The 21,783-nt window shown below is 37.6% G+C and overlaps 1 protein-coding gene across 6 annotated transcripts in view; it reads left to right on the top strand.

Moving 5' to 3' along the window:
• The window catches only part of RAPGEF2 (Rap guanine nucleotide exchange factor 2), a 183,443-nt gene that overhangs the window by 50,525 nt on the left and 111,135 nt on the right, over positions 1-21,783 (top strand). For all 6 annotated transcript variants that reach the window (XM_080589661.1, XM_080589657.1, XM_080589659.1 and 3 more), the window contains exons 2-3: positions 4,821-4,891; positions 9,739-9,795. In XM_080589661.1, coding sequence (XP_080445787.1) covers positions 4,821-4,891; positions 9,739-9,795 — 128 coding nt within the window. The remainder of the gene's footprint in view (positions 1-4,820; positions 4,892-9,738; positions 9,796-21,783) is intronic.

Raw genomic sequence — 21,783 nt, 5'->3', positions numbered from 1 at the left:
CCTGACTTTGACAGCTTAATATTTGCAAGGTGTGAGCTCACTCTCAGAGTAAGGTTTTGCCTTACCTTTTGGTTTTGTCTTGCCTTTGGGTTTGTCTGGGATAGCTGAAGTTGCTGCCGCCCTGTCTGCCCTGGCTTTCCTTCAGAGGCTGTGGTCTCTGAAGGCAGGGCCGTGTATGTCCTCCGGAGCTGCTCTTTGTGAGAGCCTGGCACGTTCGTGCGGACTGGCTCATGTACACAAACCTGCTCAGGAGCAGATGTCTGCTGCGGACACGGACTTTTCTGTTTAAGCTGGATGAGTTGCTGCAGTAGTCTGGCCTGTTTCTTTTGGCAATGCTGGCACTGCTTTGGCCTTAGGGAGCAGTACAGGCAGGTGCTAAATTAATGATAGAGAAATAAATGCTCGGTATAGGTACCTGAATTGCTGAGGGCCAAATGATTTCAGGTGCTGGATGCAATAAAAAAAAAAGGGGAAAAGGACAGGATCCTACAGCTATAAGGAAAGAGACAAGACAAGACTTCAGCAATGTTGGTTTTGATTGTGGCTCACTATTCCTCACTAGGAAGAAAAACTGCGCTTGTTAGTATATGATTTGATGGGGTAAAAAAGCATTAAAATACTTGAAGGGGAAAGAAAGGTTCCATTTTAAGCTAAAATAACCATTCAGCGACATCAAAACTACACGTGCCCCTTCCCTGCTAGCAGTTTCGTAATGCATGTAAACCAGCAGAAGGCTTTAAGGTCCCGCCTTCATCTCCCTGAGCCGGACAACGTGGGCCTCGTGGTGATGTCTCGAGCGGTGCTGAGCACACTGGGGACAGCAGGCGGGGAGCCGCCATTTTCCCAGCAGTGCAACCAGGTGGCTTGGGTGCCATGCTGGGCCTGAGAGGTGTGAGCGGGCTGGGACCGCCTGCACCGTGGCCTCTGCTCGCAACCTGCGTCCTCCCTGGGGGTTTGCTCTCAGGTCCCTCAATCTGAGCTAAAGATGGGTTATTCTGACAAGAGCTGGCCTCTTAACCTGTAGTATATAGTCAGCAGGCAGGTAGTTTGGAGCCTGAGGTGAATATCAGGTGCTTTGAGAAGCTCCTCTTTTTCCCCTCCAAGGAAATAAATTAGGGAATTAGCTTGTATTTTTTTCTTACCCTTTGATTCAAAATGAAACGAGCTATTGTAAGAGTAGGATGAAAGCTTCTCTGCGCTTTCTTTCCATGACTGCACAGAAATGAGCGAATTTCTCACTATCAGAGGAATGAGTATCTCAGACCAGCATTTTGCTTTTCAACTGTGGCAAGGATGATAAACGGTTGAGTTAGGCTGGCAGTTTCACACTTACTACAAAGCGGGATGGAAAAAGTACAAAACTTCGAGGGAGGCTTAAATTTTTCAGTCAAAAGTAGTGAATTTCGAGGTGTATCTATCACTTCAGTAAAGTGAACGTTTCTTAAACTGCTGTGAATTTGGGGGCAATGTTCTGGGTTTGGCTTGTGTAACTGAAATTACCATGTTTGAAACAAATGCAACATCTGTACATAAACAAATGCAGATTTTTATTAGAAATTTGGAGATTCCATTAGAATATTTGGAGATTCCATTGACATATTTTTACAAACTGTTGCCAAGATCTTTATGTAGATCTCAGTTCTTGTAGCAAGATCAGCCAAGTCTTTACATTGTCATTGCAATCATCTTTTTTCAATTGATAAAGTCAGAAAGCAGAAAGCTGGTGGTTTCTCAGTACTTTTTGTATAAATCGCCCTTGCTGTCGCAGAGTGTTTAACCAGTTGTATCGGTTATGGTGAGCTTTGCTCCTTCTGACTTACAAGCTGTTATAAAGTATTCGATTCTTTTTTTAAATAAGAGAAACTATAAAGAATTACTTTCTCTGAACTTTTGATGGCTCAGTCTGCCACCTTGTGGTAATTTAAGTACATATATTGTAAAAACAAAAAATACATCAGACTGCTGCCATTCGTATGCTTTTATACATTCTGGGGATTAGCGTTAACATGCTGTGGTCCTGAAAACTACTTATCTCAAAAGATGTTTAAGTCCCAGTGTTGCTGAATTTAATTGCATCTTTTAAGGATTTTCTCAACTATTCTGCTTAAATATAAAGACAGATCGTGTCCATGAAAGAGAAAGTTCTTTTCCTGAGAATTTTGAATTTTTAGCTTTTTGGCAATTGTCTATAATACCAAAATTGAAAAATTTCGTAGCCTAAGTTTGTGTGTATGTGTGAATTTTTTTTGGGGGGTAGAGGAAAGGTGGCTTTTATTCTGCCACTGTTTCAAACATTCTGAATTTACTTAGGATTTTAAAAGATGTGGTGCAAATATTTCTGAAGGACTCCTGCATTCCATTAACTCACTTTTAATCAAGACGTTCAAACAACACTAAAACATCCATGTTTGATAAAAATGTTTGCTAACTAAACAAAGCATAGCTTTTCCAGAGATAAATTGAAAACAGAGGTGACTAACGGGGATACTGTATTAATCTTTGGATTATTTTTTTTCAAATTGCTTTCCTACTTTTTAATGCTGCCGAACGGGAGTGTGCAGCGCCTACTGGCAGTATATGAAAATATATTCAGTGCTTTTGGCTGGCTCTTTTTTTTTTTTTAATCTTGCACAGTTATGCAGAATTTAATGACAGGGTTGATACTTGAATTTGTTACTTAAATTTCAGTGCTAAGCTTTTGGTGCTAGAGGGAGCTGTTTGCTGTTAGACACCCTGTGGGAAGGTTCTGCCTGAAGAATGGGCTGCAGCTCTTATCAGGAGCTGTTGTCTGATCCAGTGCTGGTGCACATCACCTGCAATGCTGAAATGTCTGTTGGTTTCAACAGGAGAACAAAAGGTCTGCGGATCCCTTTTACCATGCACTTTTGCTTTTACAGCTGTGGGTCCATGTAATCAGGCATCTTCAGTGGTTCTTCTGTCAGGCAGTGAATCCTTCACTGCATGTAAAACCCACGCCACTACAGAGAAACCTCAGTGCCAGCGCTGAGGGCAAAGGGTTATTCTCCTTTTCAGCGCCTGTCTGTTGTTACACAGGCTTGCTGAAAACAACTTACAGCAGCACCTTCTGACCAGGCTTTTGCTAGTAGCAATGGGTTATGTGGAAGTCTGATCCCCAGTGATCCACTCCCAGCTCCCTGGGGCGGCTGGTGGCTTGGGCAGCTGAGGCACTGCAGTGCCACTAGGACAGACGGGCTTGTGGCTCCTGGGGGTCCCTGCAAGACAGCAGCAGACATGAGCTTTTATATGTTTTTATTAGTATAAAATGGGGGTGTGAGGGAAGGTGTAGAACAAACCTGCAAGTAGCTGTTTTTTTTTCCTCCTCAAAGTCGCATGTACAAGGTCCCTCCATCCCAGATCATGCATAATTGTCTTTGTCCTTCACGCATCCTCTGCTCCTCGCAGGAGGACCAAAGCCTCCAGAGGACAAGGGAACAGAAGGACCAGAACAGAAGTGAAGTCAAAGTTTTCACTTGTGCATTTCTTCTGCTTTTTCAAACTGAGTTTTTCCTTTTTTTTAGTGTGAGGAAAAAATCATTCTTTTAGGTATTGAATGAAAGACATTTATTTAGTTTCAACCACTGACTGTAACTCCTGGTGTCTTTGCTTATCTGTAGAGTGGTTTAAACAAGTACAGTAACACTTGTACAATAATATACTAAACTACATCATATTTTTATTTTTCTTAATTAACATTAACTTCTCCTGGGGGAATTCAGAGCTCAAGTCTCCTTCAGAGCATCTCACATGGCATTCTTTCACTGTGCCTGGACACTGAAGTATCTCTGTACTCGCATTCAGTTTTAAATAAAGTTTTCACAGTGACAAAATATTTCACAAATTATTAGTTTTGAGAAACTGCATTACTTGAAAACATATTCTTATAGTGAGTTACAAGGGTGTTAGTTTATTCTCAGCTTTCTGTCAGCCTCAGCTAGTTGTTGTGAGCTACTGGTTTGTTTTTCAAAGAACCAGTTTAAAAAATGGATGGTGAAACAGTATCAAATCCATGAGCCAAAGTTAAATCATCATAGATGTTGTGGGCTGAAATCAAGCTTTAAGTGTTGTAGTGATCTAACATCAGCAAACCCTTGAGATTGATGTTAATACTTCCACAGTTGCATCTTGGGAAGTTTTAGTCTTGGGTGATGTTTTCATCTCTTTATTAATTTTTTTTTTGTGTCTGGGTTTCAGAGTTCCACAGTAAATTTAAAACTAAATGTAAAATTTGTCATGTAATTAGTATTTAATTTATTTTTTTTGGTTATTTCATGCCAATAATTGACTGTTCATGCCATCTTTTTTCTCACTTAAGCTTGTGGTTTAGCTTCCATTTGACAAAGGTACAATTTTTTAAACATTTACACTGGGTTATTTTGCAGACTATTTTTGCACTTTTTTCTTTTCCCTTGAACTTGAAAAGACTATTTTCTTGTGAGCTTGCTTTATGGAGTAAATGAAAGTTCTTGGGTACACTGGCATTGGGAAGCAGGGCAGTTGCACCATAGCTCACTGGAATTCTGGACCAGGCTTGTTTACTGAACACGAGCAATGACGGCAAAAGCAGAAAGGTTTTCTGTGTTTGAATTTTATGATGTGGTCATTAGCACCATCCTTCCCTGTGTTAGTTTCCGAAGTAGAATCAAAGGTATTCATGCAGGTTGCGTTTGATTGCCTGTAAATGTGTTATTTCCAATATTCCTGCTGCCCGTAACAGGAGAGCTTTAGATGCTTTATAAAAGCAGCATTTTAACAGCTTGTACCAAATTAAAATCCTAATAATGTTTTCCATATGTTTTCAGGATTTGGAGATTGTGTATTCCTATTTACATGGAATGGAAGCCTTGTCTAATCTGCGAGAACATCAGCTAAGGTATGATGCTTTATAAGAGCTACTGCTTATGTGTGGGGAAAAAAGGTTTACACAGTTGTGTAGTAATAAACATTTCTTACAGACACAATCTTCTATTTAAGGTATATTTCATAGAAAGCATGGAAATAATATTTTATTAGGTGTTTGTCACTTGCATTTGACACTCCCATCAAAAAGCAAGAAGATGGCTGCCAGAATTTTTATTATCCTTTCATTTTATTAAAATGGAATTCCATGATTTATATGAAGGAGTACATATTTTTTATTACAGACTTTTTACGGAAGTTTTGAACTTGCATGGTAGTAGGTATAATCAAAGTTGAATACAATAAAGAAAGTGGTAATGTTTCTACTTTAGAATGTTTTCAGCTGAAAATAGTTTTGTCAGTGTTTTAAACTCTTCTCACTGAAGCTTCTTCTATCATGGGTATGAACCAGCCCTGAATGCATGTAGAAGGGCTACATAGAAATAATTTTGAATTGCTTCTGATAGCAAGGTGAGTGTGTAGTGTCTTGCTGCCTCTTGTTTGCGTCTCTCCATTGAAAAAGGCCTACTGAAATCTACTTATGTACCTCAGTCTCCAGATCTTGTGTCACCTTGAGTGTCTGGACAGCTAAGGATTTTGTATTGGAGACGCTCACTATACTTTAGACTGTGTCTTTGACAGACCTGCTACTGTGGTTATCCTTCTTGTTTCTTAATAGAACTTCATACTGGAAGGTTTCCAATGGAGAAGCAAATCAAAGATAAATATATGCTAGTCTGGAAGATTTGTTTGGGGAGCTGTATGGAAAAGTAAAGAGGATAGTCTTCTCCCTGAAAGAGAGAAAGTAGAGCTGGGCAGAGGACAAGCACAATTTACTTTGGGTTTGCCTTTGATATCAAAATTTGAAGCTGAATTTTCCTATTGCCATAGGAGTGTTTTTAACACTTTTTATCAATTTCCTATCCAGACGATGCATAATTCACAGCAAATCCTTGTTATTGATTTAAAAAACGTAAGCGTAATCCTCAGTGACAATCAAAGGCCTGTTAAATTCTAAGTTAGATACTTCATTGTTGCATGAACATGTTCATGATGGCAGACATGACAACATTTAGAAAACAAAAATTCAGTTAAAACAAGTATAAGAATGTTGCTTTGGCCATAAAATAAAATTTCTTCCAGGAACTGTCAGGAATTCAGCTGTCAGGAAAACAGGTGATGGGTTGAATTTATCTGCCATAACTGAAATAACATTTTTTTTTGAAACAGTCACTTTTATTTCATTATTTTTGAAATATTTAAGGCATTAAAATAGTATACATTAATGAAGTAAATAAATAGGAGGCTTGGTAACTATACATTGCTCTTGTGTACCATACCTTGAATTCAAAAGCTGGCTATCACTGCATCCATTTATTACTTTATTGTCCTAACGCTTTCTTCTTGTATGTATGCATGTGTGTATCCCTATATGCTCCTTCTGTGTTCTGTTACGGGTGGGTGCGTTTTCTTTTCAGACTTTGAGACTAAAAGTAATGCTTTATGTACAATGTACAACTTCTGGTCCTGAAGGAAAGGCTGCACATAGTCCAAATCACTTAAGTAATGCAATAATCATGGAAGCAGTCTATTATTTGGGTTCTGTTTCAGTTTGTGCTTCCTTTTGTGCAGAAGTTTTAGAAAAATTATGTGATACACATGCAAATGATACTTAGTAAAATAAACAAAACATACAAACAAAAACAACAAACTAATAAATGTCATCATCAGATTTCTTTTCCCCATAAAGTACTTTAATAAAGTAATTTAAATAAAAACTTCCAGATGTACTTTATATTATTTTTAAAGACTTGCATTTATTTGATTTTAAGTCATTGTTTCAGTTGTCTTCACACAAATATCTTACTACCAGCTGAGTCTTCTAAGAGTATTTGGACATCAGTGTGTTTCTGGCAGATATAAAAAGGAGGCCTGCACATCTCCTGTATGCTCTACAAGGAAGGAGATTGAATTACTATTATTTTGCATCCTGGGGCTTGACAACATTTGCCACATCTGAGGATGCTGAAGCAACTTTGACTTGATTAATGCTCTTTTAAGTTCTAATTTCTGGTCTCTTGCTTCGTCATTCTGTCGGAGTCTTCATTCCCAAGCCAATGTCCTGTAATTGTGAGAAAATAAAAGGTGGAGTTTTCTTTCTCCCAATGTGCTCACGACACGTTCTGCAATATGAATGTTGACTTCAAAGTAGCCTGTGTAATTACTTCTCCTTTGAATGTAATCATGGCCTCCTTCCAAAGTATTTTCTGTTTTGCTATTATATGCAAGAGTTTCAGAATATCAAGTTTTACATAGCTGGAGTTGAGCTGATGTTAACTTGTTTACAAAGATCAAAGCATGCACATATGGTTACATGGTATGTTGATTTGTACTTTTTGGCTTCCTGTTCGGAATGAGGTTCTTGCTGAGGAATGTGTGGAACTTGGGCTAGCTCTCCCAGCACACTACGTTCCTAGAAGAGAGCTTCTGTTTGCAGTGCCATACATGGGAAAGGCTGGATTCCCTGCAGATGTGGGACAAAAAGCTTTTATAGCATCCTTTAGGAAACAGCATTTCTTGTGGCTGTGGGATGCCTCAAAAACTTCTGAGATGCATTAAAACTGTTGGAGTAAATATAGCCTTCAGTAGTGAATAATCTACCTTGTGGTTTGCTGATGAGCTCATCTTGAATTTATTACGTGTGTTTAGGAGATGGACAAAGATCACATTTGAGTGCAAATTCAACAGCAGTATTGACCAGAACTAAATCAGTTTTTAAAATACTTGAAGTAATAGTCTAGTTTTTACTGTAACTTACAGTAAGTGCAATTTCTAACTGTTCCAGTTTAACACAAGAATTGAAATGCTTGTCTACCTTCTGTACAAGGCATTTTCTCCCCTATTACCATCATAATAATGGTACCAAAATGCTCTAAAACTCAAGAGCCAGTGGTGAACTTTTGTGACTTTATCAAGAATGTACTTCCTCTGCTTCAAATTCATATGGGAACAAAACTTGCTTGTTAAAGTGATTCTGTTTCCTATAACTCCTACTCTTGGATGGCCTGTTGCCCAGAATCTTTTCAGACCAGTAGGGTACAGACTATCCAGCATGTTCTATAAGGAGTATTTTCATTTTAAAATTTGATATCTAACAATGACTGTTCATTTTCTTCTGGTATGTTGTCACCAATAACCTCATGTCCACTTGTAATGAACCTCTCAAAGCAGAGGACTGGTGGGAGAAGGTGAGGAGCCAGGCACTGGAAGCAGACAGTAGCTTTTCGGTTTCTGTATAGTTTTGGCAAGGTTGATTCTATGGTGGGAAATGGTGTCTGAAAAAGAGGAAGCTCTGTGGTTCAAAAAGCTTCTTGCTGTGCAAGGAAGACAGATTTTTCATTAGCAGAAAGTTGTATACAATACATGAGACTTAGTTATATACAACGCAGAAATTGCTTATAAGAGGAGTTCTCGGAGATGGTCCAAAGACTAAATCCAAAATACTGTGTGTGGGTGAAGGGTGAAGGTGATTAAGCTTGATTCTTGAACAAATGGAATTAGGATCTAAATTCTTTATGAAAAATTTCTGAATTATCAAGGTACCACTACAAACCTGTCACTTATGGACAGAAAAAGGATTGTTTTTTAGTGAGCAGACATAAGTAAAATCCTGAAAGAGATGAGGGCGAGGGAAACTTTTAGCAGCCTATTGGCTATTGAAATGAATAAATTAGGAAGTTAGCGTAAACAACGATAAGCCTTTTAAATGGCACACCAAACCCAAATCAGCTCTTTTGGACCTCTTGTCAACTTCTTTGAGCCTTCTTGCTGAGGCACTTTTGTCTGCTTTTATGATACTGCTATGGATAGCCGATCATTGGCACACTGAGGTTCTGAAGACAAATCCTGCAAGGGATGAGAATTTCTTTCCTAAATTTAAATATAGTTTCTCATTTGGATGTTCATAGAGCCTCTTAGGCAAATCTCTGGCTGACTGTCTGTCAAACAGCCCGTGTGTTTGTGGTCAGCTTCAGTGCCCTGGGATGTCCAAGGGAGGCAGTGGGTTTTGTTTCCTTCCCACCCTCAGTAAATTACTGCGCCCATTTCCTTAAGACAATAGACAGAAATGTGTTTTTTTTCCTTCCCACCAAGTTAATGTTGTGTTTCCTAGTATGTGGTAAGGCCTATTATAGTTGCTCTCTGTTATGCATTCGCTATTTGCCTGACAAATGCGGCATAAGTGTTTTAATCCTCCTCCCTAGACAGAGGATTTTCCTACAGGAAATGCTCTCTACTTTGAGCCCTCTGGGATTTTAGCATTAAAATCTGTTGGTAATTTTTTAAGTTAAGTTGCTGAATTCTAACAAAATGATTGTTAGAATTGATTTACCATGTTTTTTTTACATTGATTTATCATGCAGCAGAAGTTATTGTATTATCTATTGAGCTTGAACGTGAGCTAATGCAATGTGATCGTCTGTTTTTTTTAAAGGTTGCATTGTTTCTTCATAGAGCAATGTACTTTTATCAGATAACTTTATAAATGAGATCAGTATCATTTTACCCACTTTATAATTTTTTTTATGGGAGCAATTACATGTAATGTCCTAAATCAAATCTGATCTTGGATAAACTAATAACTCTAATGCTTAGACTTAATGATTTATTCTCTTAAATTAAGAAATTAGCTAAGCTTTAAAATGATGGTTGATTTCTGTAAGGGCTGGAGGCAAATGTGAAAATGCTGACTAACTTCAGAAAGTGAAGCCTTTTGTGACACTGATACAAATCGTAATTAAAAATGACTTCTTTCTCTTTCAGACTGATGTGTGAAACTGTTAGATATGAAAGGCATGAAGCAAATGAAGTCCTATACTAGTAAGTGTTTCTTCTTCCCTTCATATGGTGTTAATTCTAATTATATTCTGAGTAATTCATTCTGAAGTGTGGACAGCATTTAATGCCATCTCCCTCCCCCAGTGCAGTCTGTAAACATCAGTAAGCTACTCCATTTTCATCATGAAACAATGGAGAAATTTACTGGTTCTGGGGAGAGAGCTTCTAGTGACTTACTTGCTGAAGTGTGTTATATTTTTTGTATTCAGTGAGATTTTACAGAATTAGTATGTGGGATGTCTTCTCATTAGAATAAGTTGTCATTTGGTTTCGCATCAGTTTTGTCAAAGTAGTAGTGACCAGCATCTCACGCCAGAGGTGCCAAATCGACAAATCTAACGTGGCTTGTAATTAACTGGGATGTGATCTAATGTCATCTCAGATTTACAATAAACATCTGAGAGCTGCAGTTTCTTCTTTTACACAATCAACTTACTGGTTGATTTATACAATCAGCATTTATACAATCAGCTTACTGGTTGATTGTATAAACGGTTAAATAGGTTTATCAGATTTTCATTCACTGCAGCTAGTCCAGGCTCTAAATGAAGATTTGCTGGGTTGTCTGGTATTATTTGAATATTAATGCATGCAAAGAATGCACCTGTGTGCCTCTTTTATGCATATGTATTTTTTTTCCTGCATTGACCATCATAAGGAAGATGTGATTGAACAAACTTCAATGCTAAGCCTTGACTATTCCACAAGGTTAAATTAATGTCTACTGAAACATATTAATCATTTACGTATGGGAAATGCACAAGGTCAAAGTCTGTAGATGGGTAGATTATTTTGTAATCAGATCAATATAATCTTTGTAATTAATTTTACAGATTAATTTGCCAGTGACCATTGTGCTGGTGTTTTGTCCTTCTGTAGCCAGTTGGGTTTTGTGTCCATTATGTGTCCCAGAGTTTTTGTTTAGTTGTAATGTCTTGGCTCATTCTAACCATTTGAATTATATGCTGAATTAATCAAGGCTACTACTTACACATAAAAGCAAAGCAGGGAAAGTTATCAGGGAATACATGTCTAAGAAAATAAAATCTGCAAACAGAAAATTGTGAAATCAGGGTTAACATGAAGTGCTTTTTGCCAATCCTTTGCATTGATTCACTTTGTCACTCCTTTCGTGTGACTTCATCTTCACCTTGGTTGTTTGCCTGTCATTCCTATTTACTCACTTCTTGACATTTTTTTTCTCCTTGATTTATTCGGTAGATTTAATAGGCAGTTTGGCAGTTTCTACATATAGATGCTAATGCAAAATGCACTTGCTCTAGCATTTCACATCTCTGAAAAAAATTGATAAAATCATTCAGTGTTATCTTTTGGGTTCAGCCTATTAAATATTAGATCAAAGTTTTGAAGTCATGAGTGTATATTATGTCAATCTGAGTTGTAGGTTTATATTTTATTTTAATGGGCGATTTGAGATCTGTGTGGAGAGAGAATCCCTCAGACCCCAAAATCTAATTTCAACATTCTATTTTTAGCACAATAAACCTGGAGAGATACCTTTTTGTGCTAAAATAAATTTTTTGTGCTTAAATAAATTCAACATACATACAGGGAATGGCATTCTTCTAGGCAGAACTCCAAATTTATAAAGTACATGTTATGAAAAACTCTTAGACTACTGCAGGGGATAAGCAATATGATAAAGGTTAGAATCAATGCGCTTGGTTATAAGATTTAAGAAATGAACTTGGAGCACACAACCTGGTCGCTTGCGTTGAACGTGTCAGAATTCTTCACTCAAAGTTCTTCTTTCTTTCATGGAGGCTAAGGGCTTTTTTGTTTGTTTTTCAGTTTAAGTGGGAAGTCTAAGTCAGCTTTTTTCCCAGCAATGATATGATTTGCATGGAAATTTGAAATTGGGTGCTAATCTTCTGTGTTCATTAGAAAAATCTATTAAAATAGCTGCAACTGTTGGAGCTGTTAATTGACCTGTGTGTGTGACCTCCCTGAGGCACAGCTTAATGTCTTAGTGAGAATAAGCTAAATTCTTATCTGTAGATGCTGTTTATTTTATCAAATTTCATTCACTGTTAAAATTTTGTTTCTATATGCGTTGTCAGCTGTATTTATAAAAATGGTAAATTTCTGTTGCATATAGGCAATGCTGAAAATAATAGTCTGCATTCGGTATAAACACAGACAACTTTTTATTTTCTGTTTTTAAAGAAGTTGTTAATGTTCTAAGTGTCTCTGTAGATCCTTTTTTATTGGCCAAAGGGATAAAATGGAGCACGTTGTTTAAAATTGGCTTATCTGCATTTACTTTACTATCAGCGGGTGTGCATGGTAGTGACAAATTCTCAAACCCTACGGCCATATCCCTGTTTAAATGGAAACTGGGTTATTAAGAGTGGCAGTTCAGCTCGAGTTATTCTTCATTTGCCAGTCATCCTACTACTTTCATTTGATGGGAGGTTAATGATAAAAGGGCTTAAAACCTTCAAGGCAAAGTTACAGAATTGAGATTTTACTTGACACGCATACCTGGCTTTTTTTACCTGCTTCATTTATTCAAATCTACCTAAAAATACTATTTAAAAATATTGAGTTTGGTCACTTGATGCATATTTTGTGGGTAGTTCAAAGAAAAAAATGTTTTTTTTCATAACCATGTAATAGTCACAGTTGTCATATCCAAAAGTAAGTTTCTAATTAACATTTTTCTTGGAAACCAAAGTTTTAGGAGATTTGTAGATAGATGGTGCATGTACCTCTGGAGAGTAGAACAGAATTTTTCAGATCAAAATTTAAATGTTTGCTATGGTAGCAGAAAGGGACCTTTGGCAATAAATATTTTACTTCTAAGCTTTTGATTTTTTTTTTCTTTTTCCTCCCTCATTAGTCATACAGTGGCTGGATTTGGTTTTCAGCCATGCTGTTCAGTATTTCTGTATGTATTTGAAAGTGTCTCATTTGCTCGAGCCTCCCAAGTCCTGTGTGAGGCATCCCCAGTACACATCTGGGTTCTCTTCCTGCGATTTTTACTGTTGCTGTAATTAAAAAGCATGACCATTTGAAACAGAACTTGTCATCTTCTGTTTTAGATGGAACAAAGTCATTGCCCTATCTAAAGCTGTGTTTTAATATTGTGCAAAAATTTTCTCGTATGTGGTATAGGAGGATTGGGCTGACTGTGGGAATGCCTTAGCAGAGATGTTCCTTGGTATCTAGATCAGTGTATCTCGGTGCTCTTTGGCTTACTCTTTGTGTAAGGAAGTCTTGTATATCTTTAAGCTTCTCCGTTTTCCTCACTACAGATATCTGACTGGCAGAAAATATTTGTTTTGATGACCTGCTTTCCGAAGTCACTCAATGATAACACCCTCAGTGTTTTGGAATTGCCATGCCACAGCACAGCATGTTTTTGTGCTCGTCTTCTCTTTGGCTTCTGTGCAGTTGAGCCTGGAGCTCACTCAGCTGCTGTTTATGTTGTTTTAAAAACAAGCAAACAAACAAAAACTCAACCCAGGTTGTTGGGAAGTGTTTTATTTTTTAGAGAAATTTTCAGCCTGATAGGGATAAGCTTCTACCTACCATGTGTCCCTCCTGACGAGATTGTGAGATGCTTAGTCTGGATTTAAGCTGGTATCAGTAACAAATTTCTCAGTCTGTAGCAGTTTAGTAATATGCCAGTTGTTTTGATTGCGTTGATTGTTAGAAAACGACAAGTATTAAAGGAACTGTATTTGTCTCCTGTGCATCTTGAATTTTAATGTTAAGGTCTGTGGTTGGAAGCATCTCCCATTTAACACCAATGTTCTTGTGTACTCTCATGTTACTCAGTTGTGCAACCTTCTGTCTTAATTTTTTTTTCCCAGTGGTCTGTATTGTGAAACAAAAGTAGAATGTGTACTTACAAGCTGGAGGTGGGAGAAGGAAAATGTTAGCATAAAACTGAGTTATTACTACAGAGAATATCCACAACTAAGATAAGAAACGACAGTCTCAGTGTTTCTAAATTTCTGATTAGGTTGGCTGAGTTTGCTAGTAGGTGGTTTTACACAATTATATTTTTTTTCTTGCTGCTTTCCTTATTCTCTTGTTGTCAAACAATCGTGTACTGACATGAAAAACATCCACTCATGCCAAGACTGCAGTGCTTATGGTGAGGCTGCTAGTTGTTAGAATATTTTAGTTGATAAACACAGTCTTAATCTATAATAATAAAGTTTAAAAATCATTGCTGGGGGGAAGGGTATGAGAAGCGGAGAAGGCTATGAAAAGGCTAACTTCAAATTCTTTTTGGATATTTTCAGGTCTAGTTGCTGTATTATCAGTATCCAGTCTTAGCCAAGTTTTCTGAGGTATATCATTTTCGAGTTACATCACTGCAGCAAATCTCCAGCCCCTAAATCCTTGGTTTGGGCTCGCTGTGAGGAGGTCTCCAGCACTGGCTTGGCCCGGTCAGCAAAGCCGGAGGTGATTTAAATCTGGAAAGGCAATAAAGGAGAATGATATTTTTAGTTGCTGCTAAAATACTTAGTTTTCTTAAATATAAATGCTGACATCTTTTTATTTAGGTGGAGAAGAACATTTTAAGAATACTGGACGGCACTAGCTTTGTGTAGTTTTGGGGCAGATCGTGTTAGATGGTTGCCCTCAGGAGCTGGGAAGGTGGCTGCAGAGCAGAGACTGCTGGGGACATGCTCAGCAGGCTGCTCTTCTGGAAAGGAGATGGGCTGAGATCTGCCCTTTGGTCGTGCATTGCGCACACAGCTGAGGAAGGATTCTGGATGTAGTTTGTAAAGCGTCCCGGTGTGTCTTAGCCAGACTGCTAAAACAGAGTTTTGTTTGCAGCTGTAGGTCTATGTCATTAACACACAGCTGCTCTGTGAGAGACGGTCAGGTGAGAAATGGATCTGTTGGATTCTTTAAGAATGGGAACCTGAGAGTTGATTTTTGAAGTCCTACAATAAGAGTGATGTTGAGCAAATTCTTGGATCTCTCACACTAGAATATTGCCCGAAGACTTTCAAAAGGATAGAAGCAGCAAAAAACCAACCAACCAAAAAACCCCACAAAGTGGCTCTTCAATTATGCATAGACTTACTTAATCGTGCAATGAAGCGTAAGAAAGGTGAGCTAAAAGGTTGCTGGTTAGCTATTGGTGCAGGATCTTTAAGCAGAACAGCTCTGCAGAGCCCACCTCACTGAAATTGTTTTCTGACACTTGTGTTAGGGAGGTGTGCTTGTATGTTCTGAATGTGTTCACGAAGGTTTATAATGGTGGTATCTTAAAGACAAGTTATTCTGTATAGATATGATCTCTATATATACAGTTATATTTTTTAATTATTAAGCTTAAAGCCTACATCATTCCAGAAATTACTGAGAGGAGTATGTAAGGATCAAGCTGACATTTACATTAGTGATATTCTTGGTGATCAGTAATATTTATTCTCTTGTATTCTTAATGCTTTACATGAAACCAGAATTTTTGATTTTGAACAGGATGTACCTGGTTTTAGAGGCTTAGGTCACATTTCTGCAGTTACTGCTTTTTTTTCCTGAATGTTATTGACTTCAGAAAATCCCTACAAAAGATATCTTCCTTGATCCTCTTAGGAATATGAGACATTTTGAAAATGATTTAAAATGCTTTGAATGAACAGTAAATTCAGAATACATCTGTTTGAGGAATCTCTCTGTATCCGCATCCTAATTTTCAGGTAGACATCTTCAGGCAATATATATTAATTCTGCTTATGCATCCGTAGATTTCTGTGGAAGTCATACAGTAGTTTAATAATGCAAAGAACTGCTATAGCATGGCTGGTCTATTTTTTTCTTTTTTTCCCCCTACCGCTTAAAGTATTCCTAAAGGTGCATTATACCTGCTTATAGTTGGGCGGTTGCCCAAGTAGTGTTGGGATACTGCCAGTTCTGCACTGCAGTAAATCAGGATCCTGAATTTACACATCTTCTTGTGGATATGTTTTCCATGGGGAATATCTTAGGCAATGTATATCATTAAAACAAATAAATTCAAGGACTTGGCAGTTAGGTCTCTGTAAGCAGACACAGGAATCAAGGCTTCTTAATAGTGTCAGTGATCGATGTTACAGTCTGTTGGCTTTGCATAGTCAGTTCCAAATTTGTGTTATTGTTTGACCTGATTTTGAGACTTTAAGACTAAAATGAAGTTTTTGAAGGGATTTTAATTTGCAGCTTCCTCATGGTATATGTTTTACTAAAGGCTATCAAGTTTTTATCATTGCTGTAATTTTGAGAATAACAGCCTTGATTTTTGGAGAAATATTGTAAAGGAATAAAATTTAGTAGCAGAGTTGTCTGGCTAGAATGACCACAGAATATTTTGGTTGCAAGATCATACTATTTTACTACAACTGTCATCCTTTTCCTTATGATTTAGGAGACTCTATTTTCTTTGGACTGAATTTCTCCTCTCTGATATCAAGGAGCAGTAATTCACTGTCCGAGTATGACACCAAGATTTCAATGACAATAGACCAGCTAGATTAAATATATTTAAACATATACAGTTGCAGTATGTATTTAATAATCATCTATTTAATCAGCTAAGTCTAACAGACTGGTACTTGCTAACGAAATTTCAATAATCTGATTTGATTGAATTTTCTGTTTGATTTTTACTGATATTCTATTTTAAAATGGAAGAGATTACAAACAAATGAAATACTCTGAAGAAAACCATGCTCCTCATGATATGCTTCCATATACACTGAGGAATTGTTTCCGGGACTGAATGCTTCATTTATTCTTTGTTTCCCAGTCTTGCTACCAGGAGACAAGACACCAGTTTTCATCTAATGTCCATTAATAAAAGATAACCACAGACATAAGTTGAAATATGCATGCTAAGACACTCATTTAATGAAAATTAGAAGCTCTAATTTGAGTTAACAGTTTTATGACTGGATATAGTTTGACTTTCATTTATTTAGAGTGAAGATATGGAGTAAGAATAAACATAGCTTGAATGTGTTCCATATTTTAAAAAAAATGGAAATTTTATGTGGCAGACATATTCAGTATCCAACATGTTTTATTTCTGTGTTTGGGATATTCTTCTTAATGTCACGAAGCATATTTAAAACGCTGTTGCAGATACTAGGTATCTGCATAACTAACTAAGTAAGATTATGGACGATTCTGACGATGAGTAAATGATTTTTTTGATTATTCTGAGTATTGCAATGACAGAGTGCTAGTGGGTAGGCTCTTTGGGCAAAGAGATGTCTACCTGAGAGAACTGTTTAACTGGAAGACATGTTTAACATACCAAGCCACTTCAGGGCTGAAAGTCTAATTGTGGCAATGGTTATTCAATTAAACAAATGCTACACTATGTATAGCTCTCAGCATACAGAGGATAGTTCAAATGAGCAAAGAGAAACAGACAGATTAATCTGCTGAAACAATATCCTATGGAACATAAGCCTGCAGAGCAATGTTCCTTCTAATTTCTTCTTGTGTAGCATTAAATGCCTGAAGGAGGTCCCAGTTCTGACATGTCAAATTTCCTTTGTTCCTCAAGTGGAGACCTGGGAGTACGAACAGTGTCTGTTCTGAGTTACTCTGTGCTTGCGCTCTGAAATTTATTCAACTCGTATTGAGTATGAGTTCATAAAAGTGTAATCTGCTAGGTACATCTTGGTTTGAGATATAATTCCTTTCATCAAAATAACTACAAAAGTTATAGCTGTAAGAGCAGTACTATATACAGTTTAAACAAATCTTGAATTGTTTAGTAGTTGAAAATGCAATGATCCACAAAAAAACCAACAAAGTAGATCTTCCACAACCAAGAAAATGTACTTGCCAATTTCTCGATGTTTTTTGTGAAGTAGCTTGGAAAATACAGGATCGTACCTCTGAACCGGAAGGTAGCTTCGTTGGGTGTTGATGTTTGATTTAGTGGTGTTGCTGAGCACTGGACTGAATATCCAGTGTTGAAGGGAGAATGACGCTTCTGTTGTTAGAGCTCAGCCGTAGTTACATGCAATCAGTTTCCGTACTTGCTTCCATTGAGTCCTGTGTACTCCTTAACTTCTTTGCTGTTTTAAATGGGTCAGCTGAGAAATATGATGAGAAAGTGGTTGAGGCAGCAAAGACTTCTGTTTAGCATATGCTTTCAAGTCCAGATGCTGAACATTGCTACTGAAGTGAAGTCTCATTTGACAGAAATAAAGCATGTCCCAGTGAAACCACATGCACTCAAGTAGTCATGTGCTGAGCATGATTTGTTGTTCCAGAGATTTTGGAGTGCAACATCCCAATTTGAGGAGGAGAGAGAATTAAAGGGATTGCAATGGCCCTAACGTATAGCTATTTCTAAAGACTTCTTAAAGAAAAGTCATGCATAAGGACTTGTTAGGTGTAGCATAGGGGAGGATTTACTAGAGACAGCGTGGAGATGGGGATTTATTGGGTCTTTCAGTAGGTTGAGTTAAATCTTCATTGTTTCTGAGCATTTTGGAAGTTTTTTCACTACCTTATTTGATCAGGAAATCCAAAACCTAAAATTGGAAGAACTCTGCTACTGTATAATAATGCCCTTCAGAATCGGTACATGTGGGGAACGTGTATTGAAACAAGTTACTACTTGTGCATTTTTTTAATGTTTTGGAAACATGAAGTTTCCAGACTGGACGGTTTGAGTGACAACTATGAATTTACTTTCCGAAGTTCTGTCTTCAGCTTTTTTTCCTGTCAGTTTTGAAGTTGAGAAGTATGTTGTCTGGCTGCAGGTTGTAGCTGTGTAAAAAGGACTACGTCAAGGAAGCTAGGGAGGAAAATTTAAGGGGAAGGTATTACAATCCAGTCTCTGGATTTCCTTTTCTCGTTCCTGAATTCACGTAAGTCATGCTCTTCTTCATTCCGGAAAATTAAATACAGATTCTCCAGGAAATCCCCTGCCCTCAAGTGCTGTAATATTAGAGTCAAGGTTTAAAGTAGCTTTATTTGGGTTTTATACAGCTGATTTAAATGTAGATTATGAAAAAAAAAAGTCTGCATAGCAGTAACTATTTTGGCATTGGCCTTGTTTTGCACCACTTTCAGGTGCAAATTTCAGGACCATTAAATTGGGGTACCTGAGTCCTTTTGTTGTCTTCATGGAATAAAAATCCTGTCTTCCGCTAAAGACCATTTCTTGTTCTTGAGTTTCAGATTTTCCTCTGCACTGCAGCTGAGTGCTCTTAAAGGATGTAGACCCATGAGCAGTAACGTAATCCTAGTGTGGTAACACAACTGTAATTGTAGAGTGACTGGTATCCTGCCTATAGCCCTGCTGGTTCTGTAAAGCTTGGATGGGAATCCCCAAGGTTGAACTGGGTTCTTGTTGGCTTTGACATAGCTAGGACAGAATGACTACGTGTGTTAATTTTCTCCAACTGCCTCTTAAGATTAGACTTTTTGGGTTGATTTAGTTCTGATTCTGAGCAGGATAAACTGCCTGTGCCATCTTTCTTAGTAACAAATCTTGTTTTCTGTAACTTGGGGAGGTGGATAGCTGTGCTCCATTTGGTAGGTGCTGTAACTTGAACAGTTCTGAGTTTCATCCAGATGAATACCCAGAACAGTAGATGAGCTGGAAGGAAAAATGAGAAACCACACACAAAAAAAACCAACCAAACAAAAAACCACCAAAAAAATACAACCAAATCTAGAACAAAAGGAAGAAATCCCCACAGTCGTACATATTTGAAGCAATGTATGCCATTGTTTAAGGCCAACAAGTGAAGCCATTTCTTGCCTGCAAAAGAAGATCAGTGAATACCTGCTGGGAAATGTACAGTATGTGCCAATAACTGTCCTGATTTCAGGTGTTTCCGCTCACTAGCGGGGAGGGAGGGAGGGACTCCAAGCTACGTGGAAGTCCTGCCTGTCCAGGTTGGGAGGGCTTTGCTTTCAGGCTGGAGTAGATCTTCCACTGCACTTCTAGTCTTGTAGTGCCAGACTGCTGCTGTGTCACCAAAGGTGGTTGTGTTGGCTAGCACTGGCACCTTTAGAAAACTCAGTGTTGAAAAGATCTGCTTTGGGCAATGCTGGATGAAGTGCCTAAGTGCCGTTAACACACTCGTGCAAACACAGTCAGAGATGTCCTTTCTACAAAATCCTTTTAACCATAGTTTGTTGCCAACCCTTTGATGCTATCTTCAGGAAGACAAACAGTTTCTCTGTGTACTATCATTGGTAGGCAGTATTCTATCAGTTAAAGAAAGCTCAGTAATTAGGCTTAGGTTTCTTCTCTAGAATTATTATTCTTTTGTTTAAAAACAAAATGTAAAATGTGTTTGCAGAGAGAGCCTTTAAATAAGTGTTCTGCATCTGCTAAAATGGTATCCGCATGAGTCGTCCTGTGGCTTGAAAAAGTGCTTTTGTATATCAATACTGTAGCTCCTCTGCAGTTTCTTGTGTAGTTCCTTGTAGGCATAAAAGTCCTGAGGAATGTAGGATGTGTTATTGTTGATGAATGTCAAGCACAGCACAGAAATGTGGAAACTCAATGGAAAGCCACTTCATGTTTGCATAGTGTAGTGAAAAGCACAGGATCCTTAAAATGAAAAGATTGTACGTGGGTTGTGTAACAGCACTTTCTAGCAAAACAGCTGGCTGCCAAAATAGCTTTGTTAAGGTTTAATTCAAAACAAGTGAAGTGCAGCAAGTGTTGAGGAGCACAGGAGTTAAATATATTTTCATATAAAAGGAGTAGATCAGTCTTGCATTTGTCTGTGCCTTAATTTGGAGGGAAATGTGTGTTCTGGGGAAAAGAATGTGTTTTCGGCATGTGTGTTTTCTTAAATGTTTTGTTCAAGACTATATTAAGACATTAGTAACTGTAACGATGAAGAGAATGAAAATACATCAGTGTTCTTGTTCTTGAAGACTGTCTTGGAGATATTTATGATGTTTTGTTGGCTGGCACTGAAAGCTTATAAGAACACACAGTATCTTTTGAGGAAGGTATCCCGAATGCATTTATCTTCTGTAGTAAGCTTCCACAATTATGGTGCACCAATATTAAAGATGTGTGTACATGTTTGTTCAGATAATTAGGGTTTAACACAGTGGAATTGTTTTGTTTTGCATAACATGATGCAGGTACCTTAGGAGAGCTTGGAGATTCACAAATATGAGTATAAAAGTGGCTATCAAAGTGCACATAAAGCAAAAGGAAAACAAAACCAATCAGGTAATCAAAATCAAACTTGAGGAGATAGTATCATCACTCTCATCTGTCAAGTAAACGTATGCTTTTTTTGATTATATATAAAGTGGACAAAGTATGGTGCTTGTGACAGATGAATGAGAAGGAGCAACAACTGCTCCTTTCAGGGGAAGTGCAATGCATAAACCTGTGAATTGGCACAAAAAAAAAAGAAAGAGTTGAACGATTAACTGAGTGAAAAGTCATGCTCTGTCCAATCCAGTAAGAAAAACTTAAACCACTGCAGTTAAATGTATACTCATTATAGCTATTTGTTAAATAACTGGAAGTTAGACTCAAAAGAAGCATAAGGATGGATTTGGATATTGAACATATTGACTGATGCTTGTGAAAACCAGTGCCTGTCATTCTCATTGGAGTTAAAGATGCCCAATGAGAAAAGATAGCTAAAGCCCCTTATGAATAGATGGTTTGGCAGAGGGATTTAAATCGATCACTGGCCTTTGAAGGAAAAAGAAAAGCTTGTGTATTACAAGGTTTTGCACAATTTGAAATATTTGACTGTTGGTTTAAAGGCATCTTTTATTCTTGTTTCAATTATTGGAAATGGCTTTCTGTAAAAGTATAAACAAATAGTTTTTTTTGCCTTAGGGTCATAAAGTCTCTGACCCCAGCTGAGTTTACTTTTTTTGTCAGACTACACATTTATACTTAGTCAAATAATTTTCAGGAAAAGGAGGAAAAAAACACACAAAACACTTTCACCAACTTAAGTGATAATATAATGCACTGTA

This window comes from Anser brachyrhynchus (genome assembly GCF_964034855.1).
Source record: "Anser brachyrhynchus genome assembly, chromosome: 4".
Taxonomy (NCBI): domain Eukaryota; kingdom Metazoa; phylum Chordata; class Aves; order Anseriformes; family Anatidae; genus Anser; species Anser brachyrhynchus.
Note: the sequence above shows the minus strand (reverse complement) of the source record. Positions and strands in the feature narration are given on the sequence as shown.